Source organism: Cryptomeria japonica, chromosome 5 (assembly GCF_030272615.1).
Source record: "Cryptomeria japonica chromosome 5, Sugi_1.0, whole genome shotgun sequence".
Classification (NCBI taxonomy): Eukaryota; Viridiplantae; Streptophyta; class Pinopsida; order Cupressales; family Cupressaceae; genus Cryptomeria; species Cryptomeria japonica.
Window position 1 is genome coordinate 86,941,364 of NC_081409.1, and position 13,658 is coordinate 86,955,021.

Consider the following 13,658-nt stretch of genomic DNA (forward strand, 5'->3'; position numbering starts at 1 on the left):
GCGCTAACAAATGTACCACACGAACTAAACTGTCCTGATATTTTCCTTTGGCTAGTTTTTGCAATTTTTGGATTTTTGTTGTGAGTTTGTCAGTTGTGATGGATGATTTTCTGAAGTAGTAAATGCAAGCATAACACAAAAAGGACAACCATTTTGCTTAATCTAACAAAAAACCTATGTTCTGCGAGGATGTGTTCGAATCCCCAATGTTTTAACAGGTTTGGATACAAATAATACACATCAAGAAGACTCTTTATTCAAAGGTCATAAATAACATCATAGCCCACTAGTCTCGATACTCCGTCAGCTCAAACAACCGTGTCACCCCTAGAGGGCGCCCGTTTTTTTGCCTTTTGCCAGAAATTAACTTAAAGTGAATTGCTTCACAATTGAGTAGTTATCTTGGGAGATATATGGTGAGTGATCTTGGGGGTGGATTCTTCCCACCCTTGCACTATGATATTATAAATGTCTGGTTACCGACTCGGCTCAAGGTTTCTATTTCTATGGTTCGTAATCAGGCTTCCTGTTCAGCCGTCAGTGATAAACTCCCTTAGGAGGCTTCCCAACCTTTAGAACAAAGGCTTTACGTATCTCAAGGATACTGGGGGAAGGCTAATTGTTGCGCGCAATCGTTGAAAATGACTTTCGTCACTTTCCACTTTTGATTATAGTGGGTTGGAATACTTGGCGTCAAAGCCGTTTCCCACTTAGGTTGTTCCCTTCACACTGACCATAAATGGCTTTAAGAGTTGATTCTGACTCCTCGGGAAGGCAGACCTACTAAAGGTTGTATAATGCTTGAAGTACAAAAAGCTTAAGAGTGGTTTGGCTTTTTGATCACCCAGTTAAGGGGAGAGCATATACCTTCCACTTTCGAGACAAGACAAACAATCTTCTTTTTAGCCTTCGAGACAATGATTTGCTAACTTCGATTTGGAGATGTTGCTCCAAAAAACAAAACATGGTGTTTATTTTATTTCCCCAAATCAGTGATTATCTAATATAGGAAAAGAACTGAGTCAACAAAGCAAAACTTTGATTTGGACAACAAAAGGAAATCGACAAAAAGGGGAATAACGTCCCTCTTTGATTGTAACAAAACTTTTAAGTGTGGTTATTTTCTTTGCAAAAATTTAAAATGAATCCTTTTATATACCAAAGGATGGTGAGGTTCTTTTTAAAGCTATTTTTGCAAAAAGGAAAGTTTGTATTGTTCTTTTCAGAGCCCAAAATAAAGTTTTTCTCCTATGAAAGCAAGAAAATTTCTGATTGTGGTTCTTTTTATAGCCCAAAAAATAAAGTGAGTTCAATTTTAAGAAAAAGAAGTTCAAAAATTAAACTAACTTAACTAAGTTAGTAAAAATTCTAACTATCTTAATAATCTTAAGACTAAGCTCCTATCTGCAATAAAATCGTTAGAATCCTGCAAAAGAACAAGCGAAAAACATTAGATGACTGGTGGACTTCAACAAGTCTAATTTTATCCTCGGTTACATATTTTATTTTTTTGATTTTTGTTTGTCTATGATGCGCTACAAAACAAACTGTACGTGCTACAAAATAATAATGATGCACCAAAATAAGGCAAAGATGCGCTATACTATTTTCAGGATGCGCTACTCTGTGTTCTGGAGGCGCTACTCTGTTTTTCTCCCGTGTGAGACCTACAGGAAAATATTAGTATTATGATGTGCTAAGGAAAAAACTTCACGCGCTAGATGATGGACCCAACGCACTGAACAGTGAGTTGGATGCGCTAGGTTGTTAACCAGATGCGCTAGGGAATTTTTCCCACGCGTTGATTCTTGTTTCCTGTGGACCTGCAAAAGTGGTTAAATTCAAAAACCGATTTGATATATGGGGTGATGCCCCACGGTGGGCGCCAGAAATGTATGTGGGAAAAGCAGGTCGATAGAACTTGAAATGTGAAAAATGGAGTTCTAGGGAGCCTTACTCACACACCTACATGACTTCTTGGTGCAAGCTATGGAGTCATGAAGTATGGGTTAGCTTCCCAAGGTTGGTTCCATGGTTCTCGATCTTACACGGTCCCTCAAACCAATGTTTTTGCTCTCAGATCACTGAGCAAAATGGTTTAGGGATGACAAATGCAAGAACAAGGGATGCTTTTGTTGATTTTAAGATGAAATGCATCCTAAGCTATGCATGATCCTATAAATGCAATAAACTAGTTATAAGATGACAAAATTAGTAACAAGACTATCTTAGCATGCTATATTAGTCTATGATTAAGCTAAATGATAAGGAAAATACTCTAAATTTGCATATTTAGATTAATCCCTATTTAAAAGAGAAGCTAAATGATGAGCATAAATGATATATGAAAGCTTGAATGGATTTTAGTATAAGTGTGATGCTAAAGACTTGGATGATCTCAAAATGAAGGAATGAGAGCTCTATTTATAGCAAAAATAGGGCAATGGATGGTCAAGATTGAAAGAGGCAATCAAGGGTTGAGTTTGAAAGTTGGGAATCCATGTTTGCAATTGGCACCAATGAAATGGTGACAACTGTCAACATAAGGTTGGTTGAGAGGAGATGTAAGAAACATTAAATGTTTGAGAAGACCTCATGGTTACCCTGGGGTTAAGGGTTAAGGTTAAGTTAAGATTACCCATTGGATAAAGCTTTTATCCAAAGGATAAACTCTTGTGCAAAGGATTAAGGATAACCATGGTCAAAGCAATGAATGTTTGATGAGACCCTTGGGTTACATGGAGGTTGAGTTTATGGAAATTTTTTAACCATGCTAAAGGGTTGAGTTAACCATTAATGGTTACGAAGACTTTGGGGACAAATTTGTAAGAGTCCTTCCAAATTTGGGGGTATTCAACAAGTTAGCTTGTTGAATGGATAAAGGATTTAATGCATTTTGAAGACTTTACTCCAAATTTGAGAAGTGACCTCCTCAAATTTAGGGAAAAGGGATAATGGATGGGTTTGGGTTAATTAATTAGGATTAGAAGAATCTAGAAGAGGTTAGAAAGAGGGTTAGGATGCAAGTGGGAGGTGTAGGATTTTGCAAGTGGGTGAGGGAAAATAAAATTAATTTAAAATAAATTGCTTTATTTCAATTTGGTTGCAGTTAAATAAATTAGATTTATTTAATTTAGGATAACTATTTTAATTAAATTTGAATTTAATTAAAAGGTGGACAGGAGCTTTAATTGAATAAAATGAATTTATCCTATTAAATGGTATAGTGAATTTAATTGAGTAATTTACTTAATTAAATAGAGGAATGCAGATAATTTAATTAAATTGGATTTAATTAAATAGAGAAATGAACATAAAATATTCATTTAGGAATATGGTCATTTTTATACGTCTACAATAACCTACCCACAGTAAGATGATACTCTATATTAGTAAGTGTAAATATTATAATGGGGAATGCACATCCATTCAGGAACACTAGCTAGAGCTCACTGCTCAAATATAATAGCTTGGAAGGCTACAACCCTTAGGGAAGTCTCATTGACTTACAACAAGATTCAGACTACAATCCGGAAGAAATGAACTGAAAGAATATCATCTCCAAATGCCTAATTACATTTCCGGTTAAGCACAAATGTTTGCCCTGCAACACCAATCTCACCTCAAACTCAACACCGAAGGATAAATCACTTGTTTGCACATAGACCTCTCACCGATAATGCAAACATAACATTGACACCAAAATTTCATGAATATATCACTTATATATACAAGTCATCAACCTTGACAACAAGATTGGCTAAACCCTCAACCCTTAATTACAAAACTACATCACCTGATACAAAGACCAACCACCAGACCAATATAATGATTTACATAACATAACATGGACCTAAATCAAATTTCCAAACACTCAACTCCACCAGAAATCATGCCAAGATCAACCACAACACGCTACACCACCAATATTATTTATATACATAACTCTAACCCTATTTCTAACCTCGTCCCTAAAACAAACACTAATTCTAAGTCTAAATCTAACCATATATCTCTAAGTATAAGTCTAACCCTAACACTAACACTCATAATAATTCTAGCCTTAACCCTAACTCTAATTATCTATCTAACACTAACCCTAACCCTAATTCTAAAACCGACACTAATTCTAATTGTAATCTTAACTCTAACCCAAACCCTAAACCCATACTTACCTATAACATTTATTGTAACTCTAACCCTAACATTAGCACTATTTATAATCCCAACCCTATCTTTAAATCAATCTCTAATATTAGCCTTTAACTAACCCCAACCTTGGTGCCAACCCTAATTCTAACTCTAAGTCTAACCCTAACCCTAATTATAAGATCATAATGCTAATTACAAATAATTAAATTAGTTATCAACATTATTGTTAACACTGACCCTAACCTTAACTCTAGTCCTAACCCTAACATTGACATTGACACTATTTCTAATTAAAACCTTAATGCTAACTACTAATAATTAATTTAATTATATCAACACGATTGTAGATTGCTAGCATTATAAAATTAAATCATTTTTTATAATAATAATTATAACACTAAGTTAACTTTGCTATATAAATGAGAAATGACAATCGAAGATTATTAATTTTATAAAGTTAAATTATTTAAGTTAAATTTCTATAATAATAATTATAACCTTGGTTAACTTTATTATATACATGAGCAACAACAAATAATAATATTAATTCATCCAATGTCTTATATGTTGCATTACAATGCTACCAGCACATATATTTAAAAATAGATACAAAATATGGAGATATATATAGATAATTAAAATTTGTGTATTCATAGATATAAAGTGTTTTAATTAGATGTATTTAAATATTTATATTGATTAAATACAAATGTAAAAAATTACTTCTAACTATTAATTTAAATAAATATTTTAAATTTTTGAACTGAAATGTTTGAAATTATTAATCCCACATTTCTTAAATTCAAGAGCTAATTGTTTAGAGAAGTCAAAGGTGAATTGTTTCAACTTTTTTGGGAAATATCTGTTCAACTTTTTTAGGAAATATCTTGGTGGTCCCATAAATATTTATTTTTTTACTTATTTTTTAAGGGAAATATTAAAATTGGTATTAATAATATTAGTAATAATTTGTGCACAATAAAAAATACAAATAAAATGTTAAAAAAAAAGAGGGAAACAAATTTGTAGAGCCACGTGACATTTGTTGCAGCCCCCTATTTTCCCATAGCTTATTTTTAAACATTAAATTAAAGAACCTAATATTCTTACATGAGTTTTAGCCTTTCTTTTACTCCTACTTATATTAGAATTTTATATTAATTTTATTTGATTGCATATTATTTTTCACTTTGCAACATTTTAATATTATTTTATAAAAAATACATATCAGTAGTCCTTTAATTTAATTAAATTTTACGATTTCTGATTCCATTTATTTGTGGGTGGTTTTATTGCTTTGCTTAGATAGGTATAGTCTTCACTAAATAAAATGTAAAAAATTTAAATAGAACTCGTTTATCACGTTCCCTCGTTTTTTTAAAGGAAAGAGAAGCATAAAAATCTTAATATCCCCTTTTTTCTCTTCTTTCCGAAATAAAAGCAAAAGCGGAACTTCTGCCGCCCAATTTGAAGTAGAGTTCATACGAGTTAACGTAAAACCCTGGCAGAACATTTCCAAATTTGTTCTTCCTGTTCTCAGAGATTCCTGATTACGAAGTGTAAAATTTTGTTTAGTAATTCTTTACGCAACATAACTGCGCAAGCAAAGAATCCAATGGATTTTATAAGAGGAGAGCAATGCATCTTTTTCGAGCCTGCTTTTCATGTCCAATTTTGTTGTTCCCTGCCACTCAATTTCATCAGGTAAATTCTATTTCTAGTTGGAAAAAATATCAGTACAACGTTTTAAATTGCAGAATCCTCATAAATGAGTGAATTTTTGTTGCATTTACACATTGCCGCAATCCAGCCATTTATCTTAATAAGTTGCAGATAATTTTTTTTGATATTAATTTTTGGAAACATAATATTTGTGATCATTATATTTTTTACACGTATAATATATATTGTGTACTATGAATTTATAGCTGGATTATAAAAGGTTTTAGTTGTAAAATTTTGTTCGGTGTTTTTGGTTCGCTCGGTCTTAGCATAATTCAACCATAGTTATGTAGTTATTGGTATCGTTGCTCTTGTTGTTACTACTGTTATTATTTTGATTGTTGAAAGGAAAGCACTAAAATCATTATGATTTGGTATGGTAAATTCTGTAACCTTCTACGCCTTGTTTTGTCCATTGTTGTAAGCATACGCCACAAATTTTAACACTTTATCGTGTCTTTCGGGAATTTGCACACGGGGTTCCTCTATGAAGGCCCCGATGCTTTATCACTTGATGTCATCCCGTCTGTAATTTATTAGGGTAAATAATTGGGTAGGTTTCAAAGTAAACCAAATGCAAAGATAGCAGCATAGCTTGTTCCGACCATTTGCACATAGCTATCAGTAGGGTAATGATCGGGGCATTAATGGTAGGTAGTGGATATCGGGGTGTGCAAAGGTACACACAATAGAGAAAGATTTCATTGGCGCTTATTGGGAGTTGCATGGGTTAGTTTTATCTGATTTCCACAATCCATAATTGCATCACTTAGCTGCTTCTAGATTCGATTGTGTGTATCTTTTTTGCATCAACATTTCAGATCACACTCCATGATACATCATCAAGATGATAATGAGTGTCAGGAGATATATAAATGTAAGTTGTAGACTTAGCTAAACTCAAGGTGATTTAAAGGATGGGACGAAAGAGGGGAAGAAGCACGTGGAACCTGAGTCTAGCTAAGTCTGCAACTTACAATTATACATCTCCTGGTGCTCTCTATCATCGTGATGATGGATCACGGAGCGTGATCCGAAACATAGATGCAAAAAAAATCCACACAATTGAATCCAAAAGTAGCTAAATTGAAGCTGAGTGTTCAATGAAAATTGAAGTTGAGTTCAATGAACAAAGCTCTCTTGACAATCAGAAAGAATGTTTATGCGAGGAAGCTGAAGACAAAGAAGGGCAAACCTGACTAATGGATGGTTACCAAAACTCAAGATGGTAGACCAACATTATGGCCGATTGAAAATACAGATCAGGGCAGGTAGTTCATTGTGGACCGCAGCTGTAATTTTAAGTTCATGGCCACGTAGAGATACTCAAGAACCCATCAAGATGGAACATTAATCTATCGAGGAGGAGGGAGAAGAAAATTTTAATGTCCATGAGACTAAAAATAGTCTATGGGACAACCATCCTAGTCATATTGACCTCTACAATTCATTCCTCTTTCTAATCAAGGTGATGATGAGCTCCCTCAACTTTTCAACAATCCCCTCGTTGAAAAGACTATACCGAGAATTAGCTGTCAAGATATTTACATATTTGCTTTTGCTGCCCTTGAAGGTATCACACTCCAAAATGAAGTGTTTTCTTGATTCCACTGCCTCGAAAGTGCAAAAAATACACACTTTTTCCCAAGCTTCTTTTGGCCTTTGCCACCTCCTTGTTTCACAACGGAGTTGATGAGAGTTAGTTCTTAATTGAGCAATAAGAGTTTTGGCTGTCCACAAAATATTAGCCCCTATGTACGCTTTTTGATGATGATCACAAGTAGGATTGAACTCCTTGATATAAGAATTTTTCTTTCTCCCTAGCACTTTGCCCCATGTATGCTTGTGGAACTTATCCATAATAAAATCCTTTATCTCTTTGATATTTATGGGGCACACATTCATGTAGATATTCGATTTACCCATCCATTTGCTGTTTTGCTTCATTTAACTCTTCTTTCTTTTGCACAAGATGCCATTGAAAACAATCTTAAATCATCTACCCGCTTCCATGTGCTCAATTCTTTTTAAATATCTTATGAGACACCATAGCAATTGCTTCAATAGGAGCAGTCCCTGTTTCACTCACCATGATATCATAAAGAACCAAACTTTTAATTTTGAACTTGCTTGTGATCAAGCATTTTTGGATTTTCTCAATACGTTTCTACTTTGAGTTCGAGGTAATGTTGGCCCACAATTCACACCAATAGAGTACAACTGAAAGCACTAAAAGCCTAAAAAGAGTTTGAATAGTTTTCCAATCCCATAGCTTTGTCTCGCTGCATCTGTTATGTAGAGCATAAAACAATTTCCATCCTCCTAAAGTTCTCTTCTTTTTGCTACCTTCCCAACTTAGATATCTGTTGAAGTCAATCCCAAGATATTTGTATTTTGTAGCTTCGTCAAGAATATTGCCTTCAAAGTAGAACTTATGCTGGTTGTGCTTTCTTCTATTGGAGAAAACCATGACTTTAGTCTTGGTGATATTGAATTGCATCCACACCACTTTGCAAAAATGTTCAAGGGCAAATAAGTGCTCTTGCAACCCCAGAGTCTTTAGCAATCAGAATAAGACCATCCACATAAAGAAGAAGCCTTATCACAAACTTGCCCAAACGCACACCATTGCCACCTTGCAAATTTAACCACTCTTTAAGTTTGTTAGTACATAAGCCAAATTGAGTAGGGGATAGGGGGCACCCTTGATTGACCCCAATATCACTTTACAACTTTCTGAAATGTCTATCGAAGTTCTGATTTTGACTTTAACCTCCTCATAAAACTTGTGAACTGGCACTCTAAGATGCATAGTGTTGTGTAGTAAACACACACACCCCATTGCAAATGGGGACCCCCACTTTTCGCTTTTTAAATTAGGTGTTTTGCTTAGTATTGCCTAGCTTGGTGATGGTTTTGGTCTCCTAGTAGTTTGGGAAGGTTGTAAACCCTTGTCAGTCTAGACATGCAGTGATCAATCCATGAAGTAGGTGTGAGGTTCGCCCTTGAAAAGGTATGTGTTATCACAAAAGCTCGCACCATTGCTGAGCTATCAACTCAGCAATCTTGTGAAACATGGAAACAACCCCGAAGTGTGGGACCTTGCGCAAGGGAGTTAAATCTCCAGAGAAGGCCGACTTCCTTCTCAATCCAGGTGCAGGTGTTGAACCAACTCAACACTTCTAAACTAACTCCTAAGCCTATCCTAACGGATTGCAGAGGTAAAGGGAAGAGAGAAATGCTTAAAACAAAAGGAGGTGATGCACCAAGAAGAGATTGTTCCTCTCCCTACCGAAATGACACAAAAAATTAATTGAAACACCTAGGAGATTTGTATTAGTGATCCTGATGCATGTATGAAGGTTAGAATCCACTGAATGCCAAGAGGGGAGAAGGTTTTGTTGGCAAATGCACACTCCAATGAGAAATTGTAGGTGATTGAAGGTATTGTCATTGATGGCAACCTTGCAATCATGTGATACCAGCAGGCAGACATAGGCACCGACACTGGCAGACTCTACACCGACATACAGTGCACCGACACCGAAAAGGAAGAATACCGACACCTTGGCCGACAACAATTTTGTATAAATGCATTTTGTAATTAATTGTAAAATCTTTTGTAAGTCGACATGGCGGATTGTAATATGACTCATATATATGAGATCATTGTAGATTATTGTATAAGATGTAGTATGCAAAATATGAATAGAAGGTAGCAGACCTAATATGTGAATTATTGGATAAGGGTTTATGTATGTAGCAGAGCTTAAACCGGTACTGAATCTGGCATAGCAAATGCTAATCTGAAGCAGTACAAGACATTGGATTAGTATAATCCATTTTTGTAAGTCAGTGTGACTTCCTTTGTAATTGAGCAGTGAGTTCTAGGCACTTGGCCTTCCTGCATGTGCAGGCCCTTATTGTAGCAGTAATATTCCCTTATCGGCTAGTAAGCGAATATTGTGGGTCACAAATCCCACCGAGGTTTTTTCCACACCGGGTTTCCTCGTTAAAATATTGTGTTATGGTGTGCTTTTCATGTTGTGGTTCTTGTTCTTATTTGTTGCATTATTTCTGCTTTACCGGTACACAGTTTTAATATGTTTTTTATGTTATAAGATTAGAAAATTAATATACTGGTTAGATACTAATTCACACCCCCCCCCCTCTCAGTATCTTTGGGAATCCTAACAATTGGTATCAGAGCTTGGTCCTCTATTTTCAAAAGCCTAATAGCTTGAGGAAGATCTTGACACCGGTAGAGATGGAAAACTTGAGAAAGCAATTGGAAACAGCTCTTTCAGACTATGATGCAGAAAAGGTGAAGAATATCAAACTTGAAGATGATCTGAAGGCTGCTCAGGATATCATTCAAGCACTTCAAGAGAATTTTACTAATGCAAGGAACAAGAGGAGAGAACTTTGTGAAAAGATGCAAAATGATGAAGATGAAAAGGAAATTCTTAATGATTTGGTAAACAAGCGAAGACAAGAAATTAGTACAACAAAGAATGAGATGCAAGATATGACTATAAGGTTTTGTAAAGAAATTGAAGACAGAAAGAAGAATGAAGAAGACTTGGTTAGAAGACTAAATGATACTGAAAATGAAAACACAAGACTCAGTCACGAAAATGATATGTTGAAGACAGATTTGATGCATACACAAAATGACAGAACTGAACTCATGAGACAGAAAGGAATCTTGGAGAATGAATTGACTGCTGCAAATCAACACAAGGAGAAAGTCAAGAAAAGTTCAGAAGAACTTGTTGACATGCTGAAGAATCAGAAACCTAATGGTGATACAAATGGCTTTGGCTTTGAAATTGGTGAAAGCTCCGGTACTGCAAACAATCATGATCATAGCAAACTGGTAAGACAACCTAATGCTTACAAATTTAATGGGAAATGCTTTAACTGTAACAAGTATGGTCATAGAGCAAATCAGTGTAGATCTAGAAATTATCAAAACACTAATACACCCACCGGTCAATGTTCTAAATGCAACAAAGTTGGTCATAATTCAGAAAATTGCAGAATGAATGTAAGATGTTGTGTTTGTGGAAGATTTGGACATTTATCTAATCAATGCAGAACACATACCGGCATAGAAAATGGGAAAGCTATTCAGAAAAACAATGTGACTTGTTATGCTTGTAACAAGATTGGACATATTGCAAAATTCTGTAGAAGCAAGTCCCCACTGGGAGATAACAAAGGTCCTAGTTTGAAAGGTAAAGAAAAGGTTGAAGAGGTAAAGCAAGAATTCTCAAAACAATGGATCAGAAAGTCAGATCTGAATGTTGATGGGAATACTCCTCCACTGGCAGAATAGAGTAACACTCTACCGGCAGGAGACTCTTCATCTAACTGAAGGAAAATCCTTGAGGGTTTAGCAACAAAATGAAAAACATGCTATTATTCCCTCGATTGATGGTGAGAAGTTGAAATTACTTCTATACTGGCAGATGAGTTAAGTTTGTTAATGTTTGTAGCTTGAGTCGAATGATCATTTAGAATACATATAATATATGTTGATTAATAATAATATATTATTATGTTATATTATTATATTATTATTAATCATATTAAATTTAATATTCAATATTAATCTATTATATTATTCTAAATTAATAATTGATTGATGAAACATTATAATATTGATTAAATTATTATAATTAAAGGAGAGACATGTCTGTTCAAGGACATGCCTCTCCAAAAGAATATATATAGTATAATGTTATTCAATTTGAGAACACATAGAATTCCAAGAATGCAAGTATCAGATTGAATCAGATATATACATTAAAATACATTCAATAAAACCTGGGAAAATCAACAAAGTTGTGACTTAACCGGCGAGCAATAAATGTGGTAGTTGGAGAAAATAACATTATAAAGCAAGTGTTTTGGCTCCTTTTTCATTCATCGAGCATTCAAACCTTCAAGAGCGCGAAAGTCTCTGAGCGAAGACATCCTTAGCGAAAAAGTGAAGCAGTTCATCAAAGCATTCATCCTAAAGGTAGATTGAGGTATTTATAATCATGACATCCTCATCCACTCCTAAATTTATTGCAAACCCTACTGTGATTGAAGTAATTAAGCGCCCTAGACCCGTATTCAAATTGGTTCCTGAAATTGCGAAGAAAGATGATAGCATAGGTGCATTTTCTCAAATTCCTAAGGGAGTAGTATATGTTGAAGACCTTAGGATGTATACACATTGTCATATAGAGGAATTAGGTGATGATGAGATCAAAAATATGTATAGGACTGTGATTTGTGATGAATTTGGAAATATCAAGCCCGAACATAAGATAGTGGAAACCTTAGGTTTTATTGAAATCCTTAGTGTCCTAGATTTTCCCAAAGATATTATAAGGATTGTGCTAAGCAGAGTTCATGGTGAATTCTTTTGGTTGGATTCAATTCATAAAATCACAAAGGAAGTCGTTAAGGTAGTAACAAGGCTACCTTCTACCGGTAGCAAACCTGACAGAACAAAGAAGGTCTCAAATGACACAGTGATAAACCTAACCGGTGCAATATTCGACAAAAGGTCTCTAAGGGTAAACGATGTAAAAGACATCAATGTTAGATTTATCAGTATGATATTAGGCTATAAAGCTACACATGCAAATAGGTTGAACTCAGTTTCTAGCCTATGTATTAAAAGTGCTTATGACATGGTTAATGATAATGCAAGAGTAGATGTATGTGAATGGCTCAAAGATGAATTGATAGACAATCTGGGGAAGATTAAAGGAGATAAGAAAGGAACATTCAGATTTGGAAATTTGCTTGTTTGTTTAATGCTGTACATAACTAAACAAGTACCCGGTATTGGTGCAAGAGATTTTGGCTTTGACATTCCGGTAGGAAAGCAACTATTGGATCTACTAAACAACATGGGAGAAAACCGGGAGAAAAACTTAAATGAATATTTTCAAGCATTGAAGGCCCGAATGAAAACTAGAGTAAGACTGTCACAAGCTATTGTGGACAAATATTAGAAAGAAATTTGTTTTGTAATTAAAAAGGATGAAATCTGGATGGAGGCAGTTGTCCCTAGAACTATCTGGGTAATTGAAATGGGCTATGAAACAGATGACAATATTATTGAAACTTATGCAAAAGCCCTCCTTGAACCACCAAAGGAACCCACTGAGAAAGTTTTTGGAAATGCGGAAACAATTGAGAGTGGAATTCAGTCTAGAAAAAGGGTTAAGAAGGTCGAAGAAATAGTAAGAAAAGGAACCCGGCAGGCTAAAGCAATTAAAGAAGATGTTTTGAAGCAAACTGGTATAAAGGAAAGTGAGTTGGAAGGACTTCAACCGGAAACTCATCTTTCATCGGTTGGAACTTCCTCTGAGAGTGATATACCGACGATATTTAAAAGGGTAGAAAGGAAAAGAAAACCCTCACCGGTACCCTCACCTCTACCCAAGAGAACCAGACAAAAACAACAGGCAGTTAAGCCTCCAGCAAAGAAAATGACTCCAAAGAAAAAGAAGGTAAAACAAGATATTGCTCCACAGGATAAACTCTTGAGCGAAATAACTAAAGATGGAAAATTGAAAAACATCAGCAAAATATACAACATACTATCTGCAGATGACAAGGAAAGCATAGAGAACAGTGTAATTTTACACTTAGATATATACAAGAAATTTTTGATGGAAGTTGTTGATGAAATACCAAATGATCTATATAGGAGATTAGAAGCTAGAAGGTTAGCTATCGTTGAGCTGGACAAGAAAATCAAGATTGAGAAATTA

At 34.9% G+C, this 13,658-nt stretch overlaps 1 protein-coding gene across 2 annotated transcripts in view; it reads left to right on the forward strand.

Annotated features, from left to right (window-relative positions):
• The first annotated feature begins 5,597 nt into the window (after positions 1–5,597).
• The window catches only part of LOC131054719 (glutamate receptor 3.3), a 148,502-nt gene continuing 140,441 nt past the window's right edge, over positions 5,598–13,658 (forward strand). For both annotated transcript variants that reach the window (XM_057989291.2, XM_057989292.2), the window contains exon 1: positions 5,598–5,856. In XM_057989291.2, the coding sequence (XP_057845274.2) occupies positions 5,791–5,856 (66 nt within the window). In that variant the 5' untranslated portion in view covers positions 5,598–5,790. The remainder of the gene's footprint in view (positions 5,857–13,658) is intronic.